General features: G+C 46.6%; 1 protein-coding gene across 2 annotated transcripts in view; it reads left to right on the top strand.

The window, feature by feature from the left end:
* Nucleotides 1-16,082, top strand: part of VSIG10 (V-set and immunoglobulin domain containing 10) — a 37,496-nt gene extending 21,414 nt beyond the window's left edge. Inside the window, exons 4-9 of one of the 2 annotated variants that reach the window (XM_027124715.1) lie at nt 1,322-1,582; nt 8,164-8,457; nt 11,225-11,335; nt 11,653-11,665; nt 13,179-13,390; nt 14,303-16,082. In XM_027124715.1, the coding sequence (XP_026980516.1) occupies nt 1,322-1,582; nt 8,164-8,457; nt 11,225-11,335; nt 11,653-11,665; nt 13,179-13,390; nt 14,303-14,358 (947 nt within the window). In that variant the 3' untranslated portion in view covers nt 14,359-16,082. Of the gene's footprint in view, nt 1-1,321; nt 1,583-8,163; nt 8,458-11,224; nt 11,336-11,649; nt 11,666-13,178; nt 13,391-14,302 lie in introns of both variants that reach the window. The other variant, XM_027124714.1, reaches the window with a different exon arrangement.
* The last annotated feature ends 3,795 nt before the right edge of the window (nt 16,083-19,877 follow it).

Here is a 19,877-nt window from a genome sequence, read left to right as displayed (position 1 = left end):
AAAACATTTTCATCACCCCAAATTGGAAACCCCATATCCGTGAAGCAGTCACTCCCATCCCCTCTTCCCCCAGCCCCTGACAACCACCAGTCTATGTTCTGTCTCTATGCATTTGCCTCTTCTGGACATGTCATATAAATGGAATCAGACCCTATATGACCTTTGGGGACTGGCATCTTTCCCTTAGCATCATGTTTTCAAGGTTCATCTTGTTGTAGCTTGTGTCAGTACTTGCTTTCATTTCTTGGCCTAAGAGTATCTATTGTATGGTTCTACCACAATTTGTTTATCCATTCATCTGCTGTCACGCTCTCCATGAACACAGGCCCTCTAGCGCTGTTAAGAACCAATAGTTCATGAATCTTTATTTTTCAGGTGAAGAAACAACAACCCAATGCACCTATGCACACATTTAGTGGAGGAAAACCACTGTAGAAATAAACACAGGGTGCACTCCTAATCCATGCTAACCAAAGGGAGATGAGAATGACAATTAGCAGGCAGGGCAATGACACACTTACTTTATACGTTATTCAGAGCCTTTGTAAGTCTCGATGCTGTCTATCATAAATGACATTTATCGTATATAAAGTCATATGTGCTTGTTGTAGGAAACAGATGAGAAGAAAGAAGAAAATAATCACTTGTACTCTAACCATCATTTTGGTATATTTCCAATAATTTTTCTTTTAGATGCCACATATCTACAAGTTAAGATCCAAATTTCTATTTATATGATATAAAATATATAAAGGTATATGACATACATAATATATATACTATCTACATACATATATAATATATATCATTTTATATATAATTATGAACACATAGGTTACAACAGGTTTGTAATTTGTTAAATTTTTATATATTCTTCTAAGTGGTACTTGCACATAGCAAAAAAAAAGTGTTTGTTGAGGTTTGGGGATGAATAACTCTCCTTCCTGCAACTCCCTCTAGGGACCAGTAGCGCCCAGTAGAACTTTCTGTGATGATGGAAATGTTCTCTTCTGTATGGTCTAATAGCTACCATGTGTGATGACTAGGAAATGTGAGTAGTCTGATGGAGGAAATAAATTTGTAATTAATGAAAATTTAAATAGCCACACGTGGCTAGTGAGAAATGCAAATCTCTTCCAAGATTTAACACCCAGCCGAGGAAACCCAACTTGTGTAGGGCACTAATTTGTGCTAGGAGCTATCTCAAAGTACACTAACTGGGGTTGATGTTTCTCTGATACCCTGGTTCTGTAACCCATAGGGTCAGCCCAGTGGCTCATCTTAGTCTGTGATTAAGGCCACGTCCTCTGGTGTTTTGCAGCGCCCCCTCCGTCAGCCCCTCAGTGCTGGGCAGAGCTGTCGCCAGGACTGTTCACGCTGCAGCTCAGCTGTCGCTGGGCCGGAGGATACCCAGACCCAGACCTCCTGTGGACAGAAGAGCCAGGAGGTGTGGTTATGGGGACATCAAAGCTGGGGGTTGAGATGCTGAACCAGCCCCAGCTGTTGGATGGCAAGAAGTTCAAGTGTGTCGGGAGCCACATAGTGGGGCCGGAGTTGGGAGCCAGCTGTGTGGTACAGATCAGTAAGTCTGCTTTGCCTTGTCCTGGGGTTCTGGGGTCCACTCACCTTCCTCTTTTCTGGGACAACCCTTTGAAAGAAGGTCTGGGAGAGAAATCCCAGGGTGTTGGAGTGAACTGAATTCCTTCCATTTCTTCCTTCCTTTTGCTTTTTTTTTTAATTGAAGTATATTGGATTTACAATATTGTGTTAATTTCTGCAGCAGAGTGATTCAGTTACACACACACACACACACACACACACACAAATATATGTATACACACATTCTTTTTCATTCTGGTTTATCACAGGATATTGAGTATAGTTCCCTGTGCTATACAGTAGGACCTTGTTGTTTATCCATTCTATATATACTAGTTTGCATCTGCTAACCCCAAATGCCCTCTTCATCCGTTCCTTTCAAACTTTAAAGATGCTTAATGAAACTTCTTGGTTGTAGTCCAAGCTGGTTTTCCCTTGCAGTTTCTAAGTACCGAAGATGGAGCAGTGAACAAGACAGACAAGGTTCATTTACTAGTTATCTCCTGTTATGGAACAAGTTACCCCAGAACTTAATGGCTTCAAACAACAGTCATTATCTCACGATTTCTGTGGGCCAGGAATTCATAGAGGGCAAGGTGCTGACATCTTGATTTAGAACTTCAGACTTTCCGAACTGTGAGAATAAATATCTGTCGTTTTAAGCCACCCCGTTTGTGGTACTTTGTTACAGCAGCCTCAGGAAACCAATACAATGAGTAAGCCAGGGCCAGAGTGTGTTGGGTTGTGTTGGCCCTGGTGAGGTTGTCCTCACAGTTTACGAGGATAATCCTCAGAGGTGCAGCTGTGGAGAGCTGACATGCTGAGAAGTGAGCCCTGCTGTGTCAGCAGGTGCTTGTTTTCCCAGGCAAGTGGCATTCAGATGGTTCACCCTTCCCACTAACTCATTCAGCACACTGCTCCTGGGTGTCCCCTCTGTGTCAGGTACCATACCTGGCCTTGGGCAACAGAAGGGACCAAGACTCGCTTTCTGCCCTAGGACAGGGTTTGGTAAACTATGCCTCATGGGCCAAATCCGACCCAATTGGTTTGGGGACCATTTTTTAAAAATGAGATTTAAGTCACATAATATAAACGTCACTATTTTTTTTATTTTTAGTTTTTGGTCGCACCGTGCAGCTTGTGGGATCTTAGTTCCCCGACCAGGGATCAAACCTGCGCCCTCGGCAGTGAAAACTCAGAGTCCTAACCACTGGACTGCCAGGGAATTCCCTAAAATTCACTATTTTAGAGTTTATAATTCATTGTTGTTTTTTTTTTTAGTATGTTCACAATGTTATACTACCATCACCATTCTAATCCAGAATATTTCCATCACCCCCAAAAGAAACCCTAGCAGTCACTCTCTCTCATTTCCCAGTATCTCCACCGACATCGAGTGTTATTAAATTTTTAGTTTTTTCCTGTTTGCTAGTTGGGATATGGCATATTGTTTTCATTTGGTTTTCTTTGATCGCTGGTGGAGTTGATAGTTTTCATATGCGTACTGACTTCCTATATATTGTCTGTGAATTATCTGTTCATATTTTGTCCATTTTTCTATTGGCTTGTTCATCTTTTCTTATTATTCCATAAGAGTCAGTTAATTTCATAGAACTGTCATGCACGTTATAGATATTTTTCTGGCATATTTGGCTCCTAAACCACATTTCTGCTAGTGATGAGCAGTTTCTGATTTTGAAATGTTCACCTCTGTCAGTCCTGTTCTTTTTTTTTTTTTTTTTGCGGTACGCGGGCCTCTCACTGTTGTGGCCTCTTCCGTTGCGGAGCACAGGCTCCGGACGCGCATGCTCAGCGGCCGTGGCTCACGGGCCCAGCCGCTCCGCGGCATGTGGGAGCTTCCCGGACCGGGGCACGAACCCCCGTGTCCCCTGAATTGGCAGGAGGACTCTCAACCACTGCGCCACCAGGGAAGACCGTTTTTTTTGTTTTTAATAAATATTCATTTATTTATTTATTTGGCTGCACAGGGTCTTAGTTGTAGCGTGCAGGATCTATTGATAGTTGCTTGACCAGGGATCGAACCCGGGCCCCCTACATTGGGAGCACGGAGTCTTAAGCACTGGACCACCAGGGAAGTCCCCTCTCAGTCCTGTTCTTTGAGGTTGCTGCGCTCAGATGGTCTTTGACTCTTTCTTATTAACTTACTCTTTGTAATCCTCACAGTAGCCTGCAAATTAGAATGATTGGTAAGTTGCAGATGATAACATGTGGGAACTAATTTACCCAAGATCAGTTGGCTCGTAAGTGACGGAGCCAACACATAGCCAGGCTGGTCTGACCCCAGCGCCCTTGCTTTTATCCAGGTAGTGCTGATTGCTTTCCTGGTGACCTTCCACACATGATCTAGCAAATCTTTTTGGGTAGGATTTAGGTGCTCAGCATGGTTCCAGGTACTGTGGAGGAATACAAAGTCTTTGCCTTTAAAGGACTTAAACTTTACTTGGAGAGAGAAGTCTGGCCAATGTGGAGCAGGAAATGACAATATCACAAATACAACTGACCCTTGAACACCACAGGTTTGAATTGCGCGGTTCCGCGTACATGCGAATTTTTTTCAATAAATGTTGTATCTGTATTTTCACTTAACAGATATTTAAATTAACTCACTGTGGGGAAAAGTTTGTGTCTGATTAGAGATCACAGGATATAGAATCAAAAGAACTAGGGTTTGAGTCCTGATTCTATCCAAACTGTTTCAGCTTCCTGTCCTTGGGCGAGTCATTTATCAATTCCTTTGCTTCTGAGGCAGAGAGAGCAGGACGTGGATTTTTAGATTTCTCCCAGGTTGGTCCCCCAACCCCCATGTTGTTCAAGGGTCAACTGCGATGGTGACATTAACATTTACTGAGTGCAGATAGAGTGCAGGTGCCAAGTGTTTTGCACACAGTATCTCGTTCAGTCCTCAATCACCCTGTGAGCTGAGAGCTCGTATTATCCCTCAGAATTAGTTTCCTGGAGCTGCTGTAACAAAGTATCACGAACTTGGTGGCTTAAAACAACAGCCGTTTATTCTGTCTCAGTTCTGGAGGCTAGAAGTTTGAAATCAAGGTGTCGGCAGGGCCGTGCTCCCATCAGCGTCTTCATGGGAGAATCCTTCCTGGCCTCTTCCAGCTCCTCACGGCTCTATGTGTTCCTTGGCTTGTGGCTGCATCACTTTGGTCTCTGCATCTGTTTTCATGTGACCTTCCCCTCTGTGTGTATGTCTCCCTGTGGCCTCTCCTCTTCTTATAAGATACCAGTCCTTGGAGTTAGGGCCCACCCTCAATCCAGGATGATTTCATCTTGAGATCCTTACCTTAACTAGTTACATCTGCAAAGACTCCATTTCTGAATAAGATCACATTCTGGGGTTCTAGGTGGACATGAGTTTGGGGAGGACGCTCCATTTTACTGATGGTGAAACAGAGGCAGCCGACTTGCCCAGACTGCAAATAGAAAGCAGTATACACACTCAGAGTGGTACATAATGAGGATGTCTGAAGTGTGTTATGGACAGTAAGTCCCAGGAAGTGAATAAATGATGGACCGATGCTGAGAGAGGGTGAAATTAGCAGAGGCAGCTGGTGGGGTTGTGTTATTTCGCCCTTACCCTTCCATTTTATTTGCAGATCTTGCCTAAGTCTTTATTCCTGTGACCCCTGAGACTTGACCAATAATTTGAATCTAAATATGTGCTCAGGGTTAAGAAATGTGTCTGCAGAAGGGAGCTGACCAGAAGTTTTCCCAATTCCAGGAGCACAGGAAGCAAGCACAGAGCCTGGGCCCTTCTCGGACTCTGACGCCGTCCAGTTCTCCCCGCCTCCCTCTTGGGCACTCGAGCCTGGATGTGCATACAAGTCACCTGGGGGGTCTGGTTAAAATGCAGGTTCTGACTCTCTCGGTCTGGGTGGACACAATATCTGCATTTCTAATTGTGTCCAGGAAGTGCTGATGCTGCTGGTCCGAAGACCACACCTTGAGTAGCAAGGCCCTTGCAGGCGAGGGGTGTCTGGATCATTCCACTTGAAAGGACTAGTACGACCCTGAAGTGTAATGCTAACGTCCACCTCAGGGATCCAGGGCAGTGTAGCCCCCAAGCTGATGAAAAGTGATGCTTTTGGGGAATCCTGCTGCCCAGATCGATCGATCTATCTATCTATCTATCTACCTTTTTTTCTTTCTTTCATTTCTTTTCCTTCCTTCCTTCCTTTCTTTCTCTTTCTTCCTCCCTCCCTCCCTCCCCTTCCTTCCTTCCTTCCTTATTTCTCTCTTTCTCTCTCTCTCTCCCTCCCTCCCTCCCTCTCTCTCTCTCCCTCCCTCCCTCCCTCTCTCTCTCTTTCTCTCTTTCTTCCTCACTCCCTCCCTCCCTCTCTCTCTCTTTCTTCCTCCCTCCCTCCCTCCCCTTCCTTCCTTCTTTCTCTCTCTCTTCCTCCCTCCCTCCTTCCCTCTCTCTCTTTCTTTCTTTCCTTCAGCTGTGCCACGCAGTTTGTGGGATCTTAGTTTCCCGACCAGGGATTGAACCTGGGCCACCCGGCAGTGAGAGCACCAAGTCCTAACCACTGGACGACCAGGGAACTCCCCAGATCTCTCTTTATATGGTGTGTAGCCTCTAAACTGAAGACGCCAACTCAGCCTACGATAAGCTGCGGTGTTACTGTTATGGAGCCCCGCCCCAGCATGTGGTCCGCCTCTTGCAGATCTGTGAGGGCCCAGCAGCACCTGCCCCACCCCTGACGCAGTATCCCTTTAAGTGAAACTCGTTGAATTTATAGGTGCCACACTAGCTGGATGGTGACACAGCTGTCTGAGGGGCGAGTGCTGTGTCTGGCAAAAGTACATGATGTTTGTTTGGGGTTCAGGGGAGGTGCACTGGGGGAATTGTTTGTTTTGCTTTTAATAAAGGAGGAGGGGGCCATTTACCACACTTTGGTTTGGGACCCCCAAATACAGCCATACTGATGAGGCTTGTCACTGCTGCTGGCTTTGTGACCCTAAAGGAAATTCTGGTTAACCATAAAGTGGGGAAGGAGTGATTTAGCAACATGGGGGGAATCTGACAGTTGATCCAAGAAGGAGTGTCCGCAGGTGAGTTTTCTGAGCAAAACCAGGTTTGGGGTATTCTCTTCTGTTAACCTGACCTAGAGAGAGAGGCTTCTGGGTTGTTCCACCCCCATCCCCTTGCCCCTTGCCCCTTCCGCAGATGCCAGCAGTGAAACCCTAGTTTCTCTCTTGGAACAACGGCCAAGGGGAAGCGTGTAGTTTCACTCTCCAGGGCAGGAACCCAACATGCTGCTCTGTATCCCTCAGCTGCTGAAAATATGGATTTCATAAATCCTCCCAAGATGAATTTGCTACCCTTCCCAAGAGGGTGTGCATTTTGGGAAAAGGCTTCTCTTGCAAAGTATACAAGTAGATAGCCATAGTAGACCTCATAGCTCCCTGTGTCCCACTTAAATCAGACCCCAAGGCCACAGGGACGCCACATTCTGAGTTTTCTAGGACAGACCTGTGCTAGACAGAAGAATGGCCCCCCAAAGATGTCCACATCCTAATCCCCAGAACCTGTGATAATGTTACCTTACATGGTAGAGGGGCTTTGCATCTGTGATTAAGAATTTTGAGATGGGGAGAGTGTCCTGGGTTATCTGGGTGGGCCCAGTGTGATCCCAAGGGTCCTTATAAGAGGGAGGCAGGAGGGTCACATGCAGTAGTGAGAAGTGATGACAGATGCAAGAGGTAGGAGTAATTCAAGGAAAGGACTGCAAGCCAAGGAATGCAGGTGGCTCCTTTCTAGAAGCTGAGAAAACAAGGAAATGGATGCTCACCTAGAGCCTCCAGAAGAGACCAGCTCTGGCCAACACCTTGATTTTAGTTCTGCAAGATTATTTCGGACTTCTGACCTCCAGAACTATAAAAGGATAAATTTGTGTTGTTTTAACTGCTAAGTTTGTGCAATTTGTTACAGCAGCAACAGGAAACTAATACAGCTGCCTTCTGTCCCCTGGAACACCCTTGTCAGGCTGTGTGCCCATATCTCATCTCATCAGTATGGTTATTATACATAGAAGCTTACAGCATAAGAAGTAAGGAGATGTGGACCACAAAAGCGTGACTCCTTGGGTTCCATTCTTACATAGAGTGACCAACTCATCCTGGTTTGCCCGGGACTTCACCAGTTTTAGCACTGAAAGCCCCCAGGTCCTGGGAACCCCCTCAGCCTTACACAAACCAGGACATTTGTTCCCCCTGAATCCTAGCTGCTCACTTATTTAGTCATGTGACTTTGAGTAAGTTACTTAACTTTCTCTGTGCCACAGTTTCCCCATCTGCAAAATGGGGATAACAAGATTGTTGTGAGAATTATTAATTGGGTTAATAAGTAGAATGGTGCCTAGCCCGTTGAATGTTCAGCAGATATTAGCTTTTATTATTATATGAGACCAGGTGCAGTACAGAAGTTCCTGGAGTTGCTTTGTTTGGAAGAAGTAATATTCTTGAAATTCTCAGACCACCGATTGAATCTCCTTCAACGTTTGTCTTTCTTTACCTTCTTCTGATGGTCAGGGAGCCCCTCCCTTCTCTCTGAGCCCATGAAGACTTGTTTCGTGGGAGGCAATGTGACGCTCACCTGCGAAGTGTCTGGAGCCTACCCCCCTGCCAAGATCCTGTGGCTGAGCAACCTCACCCAGCCGGAGGTCATCATCCAGCCCAGCAGCCACCACCTCATCACCCAGAGTGGCCAGAGCTCCACCCTCACCATCCGCAACTGCTCCCAGGACCTGGACGAGGGCTACTATGTCTGCCGGGCTGAGAACCCCGTGGGGGTGAGGGAGGTGGACATCTGGTTGAGCGTGAAAGGTGAGTGAAGTGGCCCCGGAGGAGGAGGAGGGCCGAGAGCTTCAGAGGACCTGGCATCATCATGGGGACAGCTTGGTGCCTCCCTACATGTGGGTCACTGCCATCTGGGAGAAGGCCTGTCTGCTTCCCTGTGGCTTGACAAGGTGGATGGGAGAATTATTGTCCAGTCCTAAATCTCTAACATTTGTATAGGGATAAAAAAGTTATTTAATATCTGTTACACCCTAAAGGAAAAAAAGTATATATATATTAAAATAAAATACATACATGTATAAAATAGATATAATTTATATATATATATATATATATATATATAAAATGTAAGCTGAGAAACATAATAGCAAAATGAACACCCAGGAAACTAACATCCCACTTAAGATATAGAACAGTGCCAACACTGCTGGAATTACCTGCAGAGAGTGTGGCTAGTGTGACCAGCTAAGAAAACAGGATGCTCACTTAAATTTGTATTTCAGAAAAACAAATAATAATTTTTTTTTAATGTGCGTCCCCAGTATTGCTTGGGACATACTTATTCTAAAAAAAATATTCATTGCTTATCTGAAATCCAAATTTAAGTGAGCACACAGTATTTTATCTGGCAACCCTACCTGTAGGCCCGTTTCCAGGCTTATCCTGGGCCTTCTGAAAAAGGTGACCACTATCCTGAGTTTCATGTTTTATTTAAGAAAAAATATGCTGCATACGTACACATTTCTACATAATATATTGTTTGTTTTAGAGTTTTGAAAAATGGCTGTTACCATACAAGTGTAGTCTTTTGTAATTTGCCTTTTTTATCCCACATTTTGTTTCCAGAATTTATTCCTGCTGATGTGTATAATTATACTTTGTACCTCTGTACTGCTGTATAATTTTCCATTGTATCACTACTCCACAACTAAGTTATTGATTTTCCTGCTGATGGATGTCTGTGCTGCTTCTGATTTTTTTGTTGCGATGAACAAACCGTGTTGCTATGGAAACCTTTTTACCAGCCCCTTGTGTACATATACCCAGGTCCCCAGGCAAATATTTCTCTAGAATATTTGTACAAGGAGTAGAAATGAAGGTTAGGTTATGTGCATTTTTATCTGTGAGATAACATCAAATTATTTTCCAGAGTGGTTATACCAATTTCCATTTGCAACAGCAGTCATTCCACATTTTCACCCACAGACTTTGTGATTTTTGCCCATCAAGTAGGTGTAAAATGAAATCTCACTGTGGTTCTAATTTGAATGTCTCTGATTGCTAAGAAGGCTGAGCATTATTTCATATGTTTATTTGCTCTTTATGTTTCATCTGCGAAATACATAATTGTGTCTTTTGACGTTTTCCCCTTTCCTATAGATATATAGGAGTTCTTTAGAAATTCCATATGCTAATTGTTAGTTTTACATGCTACAAATATCTCCTTTCAGTTGTCTTTCTTGTTTTCTTTATGGTATCCTTCGATTTGCAGGCATTCTTACTTTAATGTTGTTGACTTTATGAATCTGTTCTTATATCATTAGCAATTTTTGTGTCTTAAGAAATCCTTATCTATCCTATGGTCATGAAAGTATTCTTCCATATTTTCTTAAAGTTTTAACACTTGCCTTTCATAGTTAACTCTTTAGTCCATCTAGAATTGATTTTTGTGAATGATGTGAGGTAGACATCAAGTTTCCTCCACCCCCCAATTTGGATAACTATTTGGTCTAGCACCACATCCTGAAGAGTTCCTCTTCTACTCACTAGTCTGTCTTATATCAAGTTTCCTTCTGTGTGTGGACCTGTTCTTGGATTCCCTATTCTGTTCTCTTTTTTTAAATATATATATATATTTTTGGCCGTCCCAAGCAGCATGCGGGATCTTAGTTTCCCCGACCAGGGATCAAACCCGTGCTCCTAGCAGTGGAAGCGCTGAGTCTTTCTTTTTTTTTTTTTAATAAATTCATTTATTTATTTATTTTTTATTTTTGGCTGCATTGGGTCTTCGTTGCTGCGCACGGACTTTTCTCTAGTCATGGCGAGCAGGCTTCTCACTGCGGTGGCTTCTCTTGTTGTGGAGCACGGGCTCTAGGCGCGCAGGCTTCAGTAGTTGTGACTTGCAGGCTCTAGAGCGCAGGGTCAGTAGTTGTGGCTCACGGGCTTAGTTGTGGCATATGGGCTCTTCCCCGACTAGGGATCGAACCCATGTCCCCTGCATTGGCAGGCGGATTCTTAACCACTGCGCCACCAGGGAAGTCCTGAAGCGCTGAGTCTTAGCCGCTGGACTGCCAGGGAAGACCCTCCCTATTGTGTTCTATTGATCACTTCGTGGTGGCACCAATAACTCACACTCTTAATTACTATGACCTTAACAGCAGTCTTGATGGGTGGAGACACAGAGATTTTAACTTTTCAATGTTCTTCTTTTTTTTTTTCTGTTTTTACTTTTTTTTTTGAATTTTATATTTTTATATAAAATTAGTTTTATATAACTAATTCTTATTAGTTATCTATTTTATACATATGAGTGTATATATGTCAATCCCAATCTCCCAGTTCATCCCATCACCACGCCTCCCTCCAGTATTCTTTTGCATCACAGGCTTTGTTTGATTCCCACAAACTGAAGTAGAAAAATGAGATCTTTATCTTGCTCTGCAGAGAGGTCATATGCCTTGCCCAAGGTCATGAAACCGAGATAAGAGTAGGATCCAGGCAGAGGAGGGGAGGTATTGCCCTCCTAGCTGTTTGTATCATGTGGCCGAGTCAAGGGTATGATTTGTCTTTGCAGAACCTGTAAACATTGGGGGAATTGTGGGCACCATCGTGAGCCTCCTTCTGCTGGGACTGGCCATTATCTCTGGGCTTCTGTTGTACTACAGCCCTGTGTTCTGCTGGAAAGGTAAGGGCTTCCCGGAACGGTAAGGGCTTCCTGGGTCCCTTTGCTTCTCTCTCAGGCTTCTTGAGAGGGTGTGGGTGGGGGAAGGTGGCCCCTGTTATGCTCCCACCTGAAGCTCCATTCGAGAGGTTTCCAAATTGGGTGCAGATGTGCAATAATGAAGCACCTAAGAACCATGCCTGAATACCCTGTCATCTCTCGTGTTGGGTCAGTTTTCTCATTGTCCATTCTTTTGTAAATGTTAGATTGATTAGAAATTTCTGTGAGGCCGAAGTGGATATTATTGGATATTAATGTTTTTTCCTTTCTCCTTTCAGTAGGAAGCACTTTCAGGTGAGTGTTCCCTAGACTCAAATCAAAAATCTATTTCCATGATGTCTTCACTGAGGTTTTGTTTATAACGTTTCATAAGAACAATAATGACCACCGCCACTGGGGACCTACCACAGGCCAGACACGGGGCTGGTGCTTCTTCACGCATTATTACAACCCCGTCATAAATTCTTCAGGGTACTGCTCTTGTCTCCGTGTCCCAGACAAGTCGAGGGAGGCTCAGGGAAGCAAAAAGCCGCTTCTGCAAGCTCATCCAGGGAGTGAGCTGCCGTGCCTGCAGTCAGACCTGGGCCTGACCCGATTCCAAAGTCTGTGCTCTTTGTACAACGCCAGACCTCAGGGCCAGGCACATTGCTGGACTGTCACTGAGGCATAAAGACAGCATGTACATGTTGAGCCCAGTCATTCATGCATTTGTTTTATTTAGTTTTCCTTTTCTAAAAGGAAGAAGAAGTCATAGTCTCACAGCATGTTTTGGAAGACTAGTCTGAGCATGCCCAGAAGCCCCTCCCCAAAGGAAACCTCAGGAGGGGCAAAGCAACTAAATGGAACTTATGTATTAGCCTCCTAAGGAGATTCTGGGTGGGAGCAAAGAACTCTTCTCTTTGCTCCTCTTATCCATTTATAACTATGGGGTATTATTGTTCTGGGACCATCGTTCATAATGAGGGGATTTTATTGTTCTGGGACGATCTTTCAACGGAAAGTGTTATCTTTACAGCCCTGTTTTTGAGGGTCATTCTGGAATGAATCTGTCATTCCCCAGGCTTATTTTTCACAGAAGGGAGCAGCTTGGCATAATGGGAAAAGGCTTTGGAATGAATGGACCTGGGTTCACATGGCAGCTCTGCCCTTCAAGCCCGTGGCTCCTGGAAAATCCCTGACCCTCTCTGAGCCTTTGTCTCCTCATCTGTTTCTCAGAGGCGGGCTGTAAGGATTAAATGAGAATGCGATGCTCTTAGGACTGTGACTGGCCCGTGAAATGTACAGTCTGGCTGGGCAGGCAGAACTAGCAACAAACTAGAGAACAATTCAGTGCCAAACCGCTGGCCGTGGACGCCAAATTCAGTCATAGTTCAAGGCTTCAGGGGGAGGCAGAGGATTTTACTTGGGCCTTGAATAATGACAAGGTGGAGAAATTTCAGTAAGTGCAGGAGAAATAAGGGCATTTCAGGAAAGGAACAGAGTGTCTGTGTACGTGCTGTGAGGGGAGCTGAAATGGTGGGTGCTTGGGACAATGAGGTCATCTGCCTGAGAAGCAGCAGGGTGGGGAGAGGTGGAGCGCTAAAACTCACCCAGCACAAGATACAATTATCTAGACAAATCTTCGGCAGCATCTCTCTGCGAGGTTACAGTCGCACTGTCATCTCACGACTCAACCAAGTTGAATACGTGAAGAATTTTCCATGTTACCAAAGGGGCTGCAAAGAACCAAGTGTTTCCTATTCAGCGAGGGCTGAAGTTGGAGAAAACAGGGTATCTTTTTGATTATTTCTCCCCTTCTGGAAATTAGGAGGCAAGACATGGGTGATGTCATGGTTTTGGTGGATTCAGAAGAGGAAGAGGTGGAGGAAGAGGAAGATGCTGCAGAAGAGGAAGAGGAGGAAGCAAGTGAGAGGGAGGAGTCTCCAAAAGAAGTAACCAAGTACGGCCACATCCACAGAGTGACCGCACTGGTGAATGGGAATGTGGACCGGATGGCCAATGGACTCCAGGCTCTGCAGGGTAAGCTCTTTGTCCTTAGAAGCTCTCTGCGAGGTTGTGGGGGGCTTCCCCGGAAGAAATCTCCAAGGGTCTGTCTTTTAAAGGTTGGGAAAGACAGTTAAAGTTTAATCTAGAATCTGAGAATCTCCTATCAACTACCTACACGCTAATTAAATGGACAAATATTTATCAAGGGCCTGCTCTGGGAAAGGCACAGATTGGTACTGTCAGGCACTAGAAAAGAAAGACGGATGGTAAAGGGCTTTACGAGACCAGTTAGGGCGAACAGACTAAAACACGAGGGGGAAATGAAAACAGAAGGAAGATTTAACCAACCCTCTGCGAGAGCAGTAGAGGAGCTTTGGCAAGAAGGAATCTGATTCCTTGCCTGATGAATGGTACGTTTACAAATCACAGAACCTCAGGAGAAAGATGAGAGCCCTGAGGGGTGCACTGGTTGGGAGATGTTTCATGGAAGATGTGGACTATGAGGCACGTCTTTCAGGACAGCTAAGTTTGCGTAAGCAGAAAGGAGGGGTGGTCCAGGCGAGGGGAATGGCAGAAACCAAGAGTGTGAAGGGTGGGCAGTGTCAAGCATGTCAGAGGATTTTGAGTGGAAAGAACAGGTAAAAGCGGGGATACACACCCTGCCCCACCTGCTCCTCCACCAAGTCATCAGTAAAGGTCTAGAAATAGAGGTAATTGAAAACTGATTGCAGGGGGGAGGAATTCCCTGGCAGTCCAGTGGTTAGGGCTCTGCGCTACCACTGCAGGGGGGCATGGGTTCAATCCCTGGTCAGGGAACTAAGATCCCACGTGCCACATGGAGTGGCCAAAAGAAAAAAGAAAAAAAAGAAAAGAAAACTGATACAGAAACAGAGTCGCCCCTATTGAGATTACTCAGAGTTGGGTCTACTTTTCCCTCCTGTACAGATGACAGCAGTGAGCAGCAGAGTGACATCATTCAAGAAGAAGACAGGCCAGTTTGAGGAAGACAACTGTCCTTTGTTATCCTGTCTCAAAACCTTGGAAAGCTACGTGGAAGATGAGTTTTATATTGTGCTTCACTTGACTTGCGTCCCTGCCTGAGGGCTGAAAACGGTTTGTGGCTCTCAGCAAAAAAAAGGAAAACACACACACATCTTTCCTTCCCTTTTTCTTCTTTTTTCTAAATTGGTTTGATTTACTGTAAGTTTTCTCAACAATGCTGAAAAGCTTTGGAACGGGCAGTGTTGGGGGGAAAGCTGCATTTGGTATCTGAGGTGCCCCTGTCGCTGTGCCCCTGGCTTTCTCCAGGTTGACTGATGATGAGATGGGGGAGGTACTTGGCCTCGGCGCCCTTTGTCACTGTTAAAGTCTGTAACCAGCTCGCCCCAGCACACAAGGGAATACTGTGGGGTGATAAGGACACTTCCTTTTTCACTGCCCCGGTGAGCTGAGGAACCAGGCACACATCAGCTCTCTGGAAAAGGTGAAGGGGGTCAGCTACTGATCCTAATCCGAGGGAGGCACTTTGGTTCGGGTTTTGAGTCGGAAACACCTGGTCTTGAATCTGGACTCTGCTCCTTACCTGTTTCATGGGCTTGGGCAGGTCCTGAGCCTCGATTTCTTCATCTGTGAAATGGGTGAAATCACACCTATCTTACAGGGCTATGGTGGGGACCAAGGTACTTCAGGGTGTGAGCGTGCCTCGGAGGTGCTCCGTAGATATTAGTTATCTTCTCCTTTGCCTTCCTTAGCGGAAGAAGAAAAATGTCAACTGTTCAGTTACAAACTGCTGCCTGGGCCTTCCATTCTCTGTAGAATATTCCAGACCAGGGCATCATCAGAGCTCTCCTGGGGATTTTTGCCTCCCTGGAGATAGAATTCTTTTCAAAAGAGGTAGGGGCTGATAAGAGGAAGTGCCTTTCATTAGAATCTCGCATTTTCCAGAGCTTCGTGTTTAGAAAAGCCTCTTAGGTGATGCACTATTAGCTTTCAGACTTTCCCATCCTTCCTTTCTCCTGTGGCTTTGAAAAAGGCAAGGAGAAATGTTTTGTAACAGAGTAGATCAGTTCGTCTGGCCTCGGTTTCTTGATCTTGGAAATGGGAATGGGAAAGCTTGTTTCCTTCCTACTTCTTAAGGAAGATACGCTGCTCAATAATGCTAAGTTTTGAATGAAAATAACATATGATGAGTTTAAGCTGCTGCTGTTCCCTGTACAGTTTAGAGATTTTTTTTTCTTTCTAATTTCATCCTAATCTCTTAAATGTCAGGGACCTTCTAAGGGTGTAAAATATGTGTGCTAAACTTGAAAATCTGACTTGAATTTGCACTCTTCAATGTTGCATATCCTGCTCTGATGGGCACGACTTAAAGGAGAACTTCCCTCTCCAATAACAGGACTTGGGACTCCTAAGATGAGAAGTGTGTTGCCTGCAGGGTTACCTTGCAGGTGTGGTTGGAGCAGGTCCACTTTCTTGGATGAAGGAACTAAACTGAGGGAGTCACTAGAAGTGAACCCTGTCCCCAGCTCAGAACACTGGGGAGGTCAGAGGCTGGCTCCAATGTCTACCCGTCAGGGATAGCTGTGACCTGCAGTTCTCTTGTTGGGCTGGGTCTTTCGCTGCGTGGAACCTCACATTCTTTTTTTTTTTTTTTTTGCGTTACGGGGGCCTCTCACTGTTGTGGCCTCTCCCGCTGCGGAGCACAGGCTCTGGACGCGCAGGCTCAGCGGCCATGGCTCACAGGCCCAGCCGCTCCGCGGCATGTGGGATCTTCCCGGACCGGGGCACGAACCCGTGTCCCCTGCATCAGCAGGCAGACTCTCAACCACTGCGCCACCAGGGAAGCCCGGAACCTCACATTCTTAACCACTCTAACCAGTCTAAGTTAATGTCATTTCAGAACGGATAATTGACAGGTTGTGTTTAAACTCACTGCACACTGAGCTGGTCTCTGGATCCGACAGTCCACCCTGCAGAGGCAACCATACTTAAAAAGGGAAAAAGCAAAGAAACTATTAGGGGAAAAAAAAAAAAATCCCTAGCTGGGAATGCAGAGAATGATTTGCAAGATCACTGAGATGCTTCCTGCGACTTCCTCTTCTCCTGCGTGCACACCTAATGATAGGGAAATCTTCGAGGCAGGATTTTTCCACTAGTAAATGGGAGCTTCAGGGTCTTGGTGCCAAACATTATTAACCCTTGTCCAGCTGAGCTGTGATTGTTGTCACTTATATCTGAGCCCTGTGTGCACAGATAACATTGCTGGGTCAGTTAAGAGCTGAGGTACTGGGGGGGTCTTCAAGCTTTAAGGATTTTAAAGAATTAGGGCTTTTTTTCTTTTCTTTAAGATGACCCATCCCCAACTCCACCAGTACGTTGACAGCAGGTTACAGACTTTCTGTGGCAAAGTCCAACTTGTTACATTGTGCTTTAAAATAAAATCTTATCTGAATGTATTGTGAACTGGAGATGAAGAGATATACTTACCAGAACCAGGAAGATAAATACTTCCAGGCCATCGCAACTGACATTCCTTTTCCTCAAAACCTGGTGGACATTGGGAAAGGGGCTGTCATAATCCTGTGGCTTTGATAGCAGCTCCCATTCTCACAAGCACACACCAACCCTATTACTGCAGCAGGAAAGCCCATGATGGAAAATTTCCCTAACCCAGGCACTGAGACCTGGAAAATCATCCTTGCTGGGTAAAGTTTATTATGATGCAACATGTGCCAACCGGCATTTCTCACCATGGTCCTGGCCAGGAACTGCTGCAAAAAGAACGAAACAGATCTCTCTGCATTATTTACATTTTAATAATTGGTGTGGAGGCGAGGTTGGGAGAAATTCATTCTGAGGTTATAATATGGATTTTTTTAAGATAATGGAATAAAGTTATTTTTAAATAAATGCTTTAGTCATCTTCATTTAGACCTGATTAATAAACTGAAAGATTTGGGGAAGTGGATTTGCTGCCCCCAATTTTTGTTTTTTTAATTAGCTTTCCCAATATTGGTAACAATATTGTCTTCCTTGCCGTGTTATTCTTTTCCACGACTTGTAGATCCTACCCACCCTCTCATCTCTCCTAAACTCCTCAAGAAATTTGTTCTCCATTGTTTTCTTGCTACATACCCTCAAACACACGCCTCTTTTTGGTCAGATTGTTTTATTTATTTATTTTTGGTGGCGTTGGGTCTTCGTTGCTGTGCGTGGGCTTCCTCTAGTTGTGGTGAGCAGGGTCTACTCTTTGTTGCAATGCGCGGGCTTCTCACTGCCGTGGCTTCTTTTTGTTGCAGAGCACGGGCTCTAGGTGTGCGGGCTTCAGTAGTCGTGGTTCATGGGCTTAGTTGCTCCACGGCATGTGGGATCTTTCTGGACCAGGGCTCAAACCCATGTCCCCTGCACTGGCAGGCAGATTCTTAACCACTGCGCCGCCAGGGAGGTCCCTGGTCAGATTGTTTTTTGTTCTGTTTGCCATGCCCTGCGGCTTGCAGGATATTAGTTCCCTGAGCAGGGATTGAACCTGTGCCCTTGGCAGTGAAAGCGCGAGGTCCTAACCCCTGGACCACCAGGGAATTCTTTGGTCAGATTGCATGCTTTCTAATATTAAAGGGCTAGGGTAGGAGTTGTCATGGAGCAGTAGACTGATGGGCTGTCTGAAAAGACAATTTATATCAGCTGTCGGGTCCTTGTAGCAGTTGGTGGAGTTTCTCACAGGGTTCAGCTAATTGTAGTCACCAGAATGTGTCACCTCACCTCCCACTTGAGGTGGCCCAACTCCACTCCCTGTTCCTGTTCTAGGCCTTTCTCTTGGGTCATTCATCTCTCCCGTTTCTTTACTTCATTCCAAGCTTCCTAAGCTCTAATCAAAGCTGTCCCATTTTCAACTTCCTTCCTTTTTAACCAAACCCATGATTCCTACCTTCACCTCAGTTTCACGTTTGTTTATTTAAAATAAATTTATTTATTTAGGCTGCGTTTGGTCTTCGTTGCTGCGCACCGGCTTCTCATTGCAGTGGCTTCTCTTGTTGCAGAGCATGGGCTCTAGGTGCGTGGGCTTCGGTAGTTGCAGCACGCGGGCTCAGTAGTTGTGGCGCACAGGCTTAGCTGCTCCGCGGCATGTGGGATCTTCCCGGACCAGGGCTCAAACCCATGTTCCCTGCACTGGCAGGCATATTCTTAACCACTGTGCCACCAGGGAAGTCCCCCATGTTCTTTTTAACCCAGTCCCTCCATTTTCATGTCCCGTGTGTGTTTAATCCAAGTCTCTGTTTTCCCAGCCCCTCATTTTACCTTCGCCTGTTTTCACTTCTGTTCCGTGCTGTCCCTCAGGCTTCCCCGGTAGCACCCACGTTCACCCAGCTTGTCCATTTCTGGACCCTCCCACCACTTTTGACCCTCTTTTTCTCTGGCTGGCTGCCCCTTGCTCTCCGCCCCTTTTAATCGCTGCACCTTCATGTTTTCACCCTCCATTTTCCGGTGGGCTTTTTTTTTCTGGTTCCCATTTTTTAAGCACGGCGGCTGACGCCTTCCTCTCATCCTACACTTTTACTCCTACTCAGCCCCTTCATTCCTCTACCGCGGCTCCCATTTAACCTGTGAGCTCCCCGCCGCCTCAGGTTGCCAATTTTACTCCTCTGCCTCATTTCTTCTCTCCCGCCGGGGTTCCGGGACCCCATCCCCCCAGTTCTCTCCTCAGTCTTCGCTTTTCGTCTCCCCCATTCTCCTGACCGCCGGCGTCTTCAGGTCCCCCTTCCGCCCTGGTCCGCCCCCACCCCCGATTTTCCCCCTGTCCCATCTCCCCCCGTTTTCTCCTCAGCTCCCCGGTGCCTTTCCGTACCCCCTTCCTCGTTTTCCCCTCAGCTTCACCTCACCCCGTTTTAAACCCACACCTCCTCCCTCCATCCCCGATCATCGCCTGGCCCCCCACTCCGTTCCTCCCATCCTCCCCATTCCCGCCTTTCCCCCTAAGCCCCGCTCCTCCCAGGTCTACCAGAGGCGCTCCATCTGTCCCCTGGTTCTCCCACCCCCATTTCCCCCTCCGGCCCCCGTTTCCCCTCGGCCCCGCTCCCCGACCCCCTCCCCGCGTTCACCTGCCTGCCTCCCACCCCGGTTTTTCCCTCAGCACCCCCCGCCCCAGGTTATAGTCTGTCCTCATAACCCCCCATTCTCCTCTGAGCTCCGCTTCCCACCGCCGGGTTTTCACCTGCCCCCCACTTTCCCCGGGCCCCGCTCCCCCAAACCCCAGGTTTTTCTCCTGCCCGCGTCCACCTGCCCCGCCCCCGCTTTCCCTTCGGCCCCGTTCCCCCCCACCCCCACCCGCACCCCCAGGGCCGACCCTTTCCCGCCCGGCGTCCACCTGCCCGCCCCCCGCCGTCCCGCAGCCCGGCTCCCGGGTTCTCTCCAGCCCGCCCCGGCCCCGCCCCCCGCGCGTCCCCGCCCGCGCCCGCCGCCATGTGACGGGAAGCAGCTGATGGCCTCTCCGGGCGGCGGCGGCGGCGGGCGCGGCGGCGGCGGC

Source organism: Aethalodelphis obliquidens, unplaced genomic scaffold, assembly GCF_003676395.1.
Source record: "Aethalodelphis obliquidens isolate GAN/ISIS:26980383/991018 unplaced genomic scaffold, ASM367639v1 scaffold28, whole genome shotgun sequence".
In the NCBI taxonomy this organism is placed as follows: domain Eukaryota; kingdom Metazoa; phylum Chordata; class Mammalia; order Artiodactyla; family Delphinidae; genus Aethalodelphis; species Aethalodelphis obliquidens.
The sequence above is the reverse complement of the archived record's forward strand: the minus strand, read 5'-3'. Positions and strand labels throughout refer to the sequence as shown.